The sequence below is a fragment of the Thalia democratica genome, chromosome 4, assembly GCF_965202585.1.
Source record: "Thalia democratica chromosome 4, ktThaDemo2.hap1.1, whole genome shotgun sequence".
Classification (NCBI taxonomy): Eukaryota; Metazoa; Chordata; class Thaliacea; order Salpida; family Salpidae; genus Thalia; species Thalia democratica.
The window spans coordinates 35957508-35963355 of record NC_139168.1 but is presented as its reverse complement, the minus strand read 5'-3'; the positions used below and the strand labels follow the sequence as shown (position 1 = coordinate 35963355).

Here is a 5848-nt window from a genome sequence, read left to right as displayed (position 1 = left end):
AAGACTGCAATAATTTAAATTTGAATGACTGCTTTATTATAAATTGATTGTAATTTGATTTACCATAATGTTAATAAACTAGTTTCAATTCAAAAATTTTAATTTACAATGGTACAACTTAAACATTAAAAATAAGTATTACTTTAAAGTTTGAAAACAAGTTTCTCACAAATAAATTCGTTAGTAGATTTTTTTTTCTATCTATTAAACAACTTCTTAAACTTTAAATTTAATTTTTCAGATAACTAAAATATAAGTTTCTTGACCTTTTTGCAACAAAATTAGTTATTTAGAAGAACTAAAAATTATAATTCAAATTTGTTTTATGAAGAAACTCAGCTACGCTTAAAATGGTTTTACTATATAAAATTTAATTAACAGAAAATTTACGTTGAACAAAAAATGTTCCTTAATACTTATAAAACAATATTATTCCGGTTTTTAGTTTTTAAACAATAAATTTGTTGGACAATCCTGAGTGTGCTAAAAATTATAAAAAGGAGAACTTTTCAGTTTTAGTGAGAGTAGAGAACTCTTTTCAGCTACATATTCTAGAAGCCTTATGCATTCAATCTTTAAGGTCCAGTTTATGCAAGAAGAAAAAGTTTGTATACCAAACTAGACTTTTTAAATCCTGATATTAAGTTATTTTAAAGTAATTAGTTTCTCGTTAAAAATTTTTTAAAGTGTAGTTTTATTTTCATTTTTATCGCTGGTTTATTATAGTTTGATTTTAATCTAACGAGTTTTATTAGTACATTCAAGTAAATTAAGCCCCAGAAAACGTTTATCGTTGCAAGGGGTAGAGTTTGAGACTGATGTTTTTTTACCATAAAAAAAAAGTTCTACAGTATAAGCATTTAGTTAGTTTTAACATTCGATTATTACGTCATTTTATATTTTAAAACTTTAATCTACAGTATAATTTTATTTCAATTTCAATTCAGTTTAACTTAGTAAGATACAATTTTTGATAAGCCTCACTACGAAAGTACTCAAATAAATTTAAGAAAAAATGAAATGTGTTTTGTTATATTATTTAAATAAACACTAAAAGAAACACTAATAAATAATGGCTTTTAGATTTGATACTTTTAGTTCAATAAACGTAATTAAGACGTATTTTCTTATTTTCTAAAATTTTGTATTCATTCACGCTTTCTACTAAACTTTGATTAAAGAAGATATAAAAAGTACACATGTGTATACTACTTACTAAATTACTTAAGTTAAATAAAGCTGTTTACTGTTTATATATTACTTTAACAACTAAAATCTTCATTACTTTCTGCTAATGAATGCATGAAAATGTTCTTAAATACAGAAACTCTATATGCATCAAAAACACTATAATAAGATATAATAAAATTTTCGACTCAGTTTATCTTTATTTCGACAAGCTTTTTGTATTTATTGTATTTTAAAAAAAGTTAAAGATTGTATTTTACTTTAAAAAATGTAAGCTGATAAACTTTCTACAACCTTACACTTTTAAGTAGCAGTCACGTCTACAACCAAAAAGTTCTTAACATTTAGCAAAACAAACTTAAATCTTTTTTCCTGAAGAGATTTGAAAAAACATACTGTTAGTGTAAAAGCTATACATGTTAAGTTTAAAAGTGCACAGCTGATATAAACTTAACTTTTCACCTTAACTACACATAGTGCTGTCAAACAAAACATACAGCAACACAGTGGTCTGTTCTTTTGTTTAATAAGTGCTTCAAGTTCTCATATTCAGTCAGTAATACTACGTCATAATAGCGAGTTTTTATAAGCCTTATGTGTTACGTTTAGAGTTTGCTTCTTAAAAGATAATCTGAAAGATTAGGAAGTAAAAATGCTTAAAAGTCAAACTTAAGAAGGAGTGGACCAAAAAAATTTTACAAAAAGTTAATTTTTACGAAAACAATTTCCTTTTTAGTAATAATTAAACCATTTGTTAAGATAAAAGAATACTGCTACTTTGTATCTAAACTTGTGGTTTATTGAATAATAGATAAACCAACTTTTAAAATTAGTTTTGTAGATATTTTAAGCGTAAACTAACAATTAGATAAATAAAAAAAGGAAGAGTTAAACATTAAACAATAAATTTAAAAAACTAATAGTCAAAAAACTGCTTTTAAATATCGAGATAGAAAAACCCCGAAACTAGCTGCATTTAATGTTGTAAACATCATGAGTACTATAAATATTTTAAAACGACAAATAAACATTGAAATAATCACAAACAATCGTAAGTAACAAAATTACTTTTCAATCGTATAAAAACTTATAAAACACTTTATGCCAATAAAATTTTGAAAAAACAGCTAAAAGAATAATTAATGGCTAGGAGATTGAAATTTATAAACTTTTTTTTGTTTATACCTTATAAGTTTCTTATCAACTAAAAAATTTAACATAACTATTAAACGCTTGTATATACAAAAAATAAATTTTAATTCTAATTGACAATACTTACGAAGTTTTAGGAGAAATAAAACTTATAAACAATGGCGCAGCATACGGACAAAAACGAAAATGCCAAAAACAAAAGGCTGTTTGTAATTTCACCCTCGATTTTTTTGAACACGGGGTGCGATGTGTCCATGTCACTCCACGCTTCAGGGTTTTTGTTGCTGTGCGGAAAAGGAGAGTCGGGGACTGGTAGGTTGAGGAATTCACAAATCGGTTTCCAACCGTCTTCAAATTTCCAATGAAGCACTCTGTCTTGCGGAGCGTTCTGTTTTGTGTCAGTTTTATAACTACTTTTATATCGACTCTTTTACCACTGAAAACGGTTTTAAATAGTTGTTGTACTACTGCAGCAAATAATACTTAAAAAAGTCATGCGTTTTAATATACAACACATGGTAAAAAAGTTTAGAGTCTAACAGAATCCACTCGGTATTTTGTAAGAAAAATCCCAACTATAAATCTAATAAAAATAAGTTCCAACATACGTTTTTAAAGTAGCTGTTGTGCATTCTGTAAGCTTTGCGAATTCTCTGTTCATTGTATTTTAAAGGAAACAAAACGTAATCTCGAAGTTCGTCCCCAAACACGGGAAGACCTGGTCAAATGGTAATTTTTTTATTAAGTTCTGAATAGTTCTAGGACGCTTTTTAAATATATATATATTTTTCATACATCTGAAATTTAAAAAGAAAGTTCTAGCTTTAACCAAAACTGATTATGTTTTATTTATACATTTTTTATTCTTAAAAACATTAATTTTTTGGCATTTTTTTAGAAGTATAATAGTAATATTAGTAAAGTTAAAAGTTCCTTATTAGAACATTACTATTTCGTAGTACTCTTATTTTAGCTTATGTTTCTTATCTTACTGTGAATATTTTTTTTACAAAAACGGTAACTTTAATATCCTTGCTAAAAATAAATTAAAAGTTTTAGTTACATATGCATCTAAGATACTTGTCGAATTTCCTGGAGGTTGAAGAGAGTCTTCCCAGTAATTTATCTGCAAAATTATCCTGGAGAGTCAACTGATGCTTAAAACTTTTCCACCAACTGTCTTCTGATTCGCGTTCTCCGTAAATAAGCTGTAAATACTACAAGTAAAATAGTTTAGAAACAAAATTTATTAAAACTAGTCAGATCCAGTTAGGTCATCTATTTTTACTTGGCAGCTGTCAAACTTGCACGAGCTTACAAAATTGCACGACGGGACAATATAGCACGAGGGCACAAAATTGCACGAAGACACTTTTGCACGAGCAGATAATTTTGCACGGGTTGAATTTTTTTTTTAATTTTCTCGTTAATTTCTTTTTTTTTTAACTAATTTTTTTACTAAAACTGTTACCCGTATCCCTTACCTCGGTCGGTAACTTATTTTAGTTTATTTAATTTATTTTTGTTTATACATTTTTCTTGTTTTTTTAATAATTATTTGTATCATATATATTTTTTTCACTATCACTGTTACCCTTAACCCTTACCCTCGGTCAGTAAATTTTTATTTATATTTTTTTTATTATTTTTTATTATTATTATTTTTTTTTTTTTTCTGTTTTTTAACCTTCTGGCAAAACTGTAACTCGTACAAAATTTGGTGCAAAATTGTCTTCGTGCAGTTTTGTTACCTCGTGCAAATTTGTCTTCGTGCAATTTTGACCAGTCCCCATTTTTACTAGCTTAAATTTCATGGTTTAACCAAGTGTAGGCAACCTACGGCCCGCCAAAGTTAACCGAATTTAAAATGAAATCCGGCCCAGGAGCATGTAAATCTGGTCCACTAAACCAAATTTTCAAAACTTTCACTATATGTTCTGGGGTTTGATTAAAAAGGCAAAAAAAAAATTCTTACGTAAAATTTAGGGGATATTAGAAACTTAAACTAGACATAGAAAATAAAGTAGTCACATAGAAATAGTATTTTGTCGAAATGAATTGGGTAATTGAGAAACTTCGGGAGTTTAATGAAAATAAAATGATCCAGACTTTCAAGGACTTAATTATTCCACATCTCGCACGCCAACTAAAAACGTTACATACCCCTAGTTTAACCTAAGTTTTAAGACTGTAGTAGTAGTTATGTAAAAGTTTTTTTTCCTTTTAGTTTGTACAGCTAACCTAAAAGAAATCATACTAAACAAAACTTATTTACCTAAAACTGTCTTTATGGTAACAGTTTTAACAATGTTTTTAACTACCTTGTTTAATTGTTCATTTGGTAATGAGATAAGTATGGAAGCATGGTCATACAAGCTAATTAGAAATAACTAGTTTAAAAATCTCAGCTTTATAAATAAATGAACAACTTTAAAACACGTATTTTGTGTAAACATTTAATTTTAGCTAAAATACTTTAGAAGAAAGTCGGTAAAAAGTAATAAAAATTATGTTTATGATTTTAAGATAAAATTTATTACTCTAGGTAAAAAGAAAAAAATACTTTAACATCCGGGAACGCTTCAAGCAGCTCTTCCCAGAAAAAGAACGCAGGGATGTCTGACAGGGCGTCCACTCCTGACATCATATTCCGAAAATGATCTGTCAGGTTGCCTTCGAACGTTCCTTCACACACCTGCTGCCAACCCTCTCCGTTGTCGTAAAAGTGTTCAAGGAAGTCGTGGCAATTTAAACCTAATTTGCGAAATGCTCCTGCCATGCTTGTGGTGCCGCATTTCGAAAACCCACAGTAGATTACTTTCATCTTAGATTAAAATATAGTACGCTTGCTAGAAATTCAAAATATACAGCAATTGTGCAAATGAATAAATCAAATATGGTCTTATTACATACCTTTTTTTAAATTTGAAATATATTTAGGTAAGCAGTAGGGTGCATCTGTTGCCCCTCAAAAATAAAAATTTGTCAGCAGAGCTTAATCTGACTTTTTGTGCGTGGCAAATCACATAAATAAACAACACAAAAAAAATAGCTTCCTGGCTTTTACCAACGTCACGCTATTTGCATTTTTCTGAAAACAACTTCTATGTAAATTGTATAGGACCTTAAAATTTTGACCTTCGAGTTATTGGCTGAAATTTTTTTTACACTTTGCAATCATCACTAAAACACATTCTACGCGTTTTCAGACAATTTGAAGAAAGTTTCCTCGAGGAATTTGTTGGTTTCTTCAAAAATCTTAAAAATAACGAAAAATTATAAAAAAAATACAGAAAATCCAAAAGTACCTCAACGAAACTTTCTTCAAGTGGTCTGAAAACGCGTAGAACTTGTTTTTGTGATGATTGCTACATAAAAAAAAAATTCAGCCAAACTTTTAAAGGTCGAAATTTTAAGGTCTCATACAATCTACATAGGGGTTGTTTTCAGAGAAATTTAAATAGCGTGACGGTGGTAAAAGCTAGAAGGATAATTTTTTTGTGCTGTC

General features: G+C 28.3%; 1 protein-coding gene across 1 annotated transcript; it reads right to left on the bottom strand.

Annotated features, from left to right (window-relative positions):
- Nucleotides 1–2473: 2473 nt before the first annotated feature.
- Nucleotides 2474–5164, bottom strand: LOC145833317 (uncharacterized). Its single transcript, XM_082940502.1, has 4 exons — nucleotides 4904–5164; nucleotides 3404–3548; nucleotides 2949–3058; nucleotides 2474–2728 (listed from the first exon to the last, which is right to left on the bottom strand). The coding sequence occupies exons 1-4, from the start codon at nucleotides 5162–5164 to the stop codon at nucleotides 2474–2476; spliced, it is 771 nt and encodes a 256-aa protein (XP_082796628.1).
- Nucleotides 5165–5848: the final 684 nt, after the last annotated feature.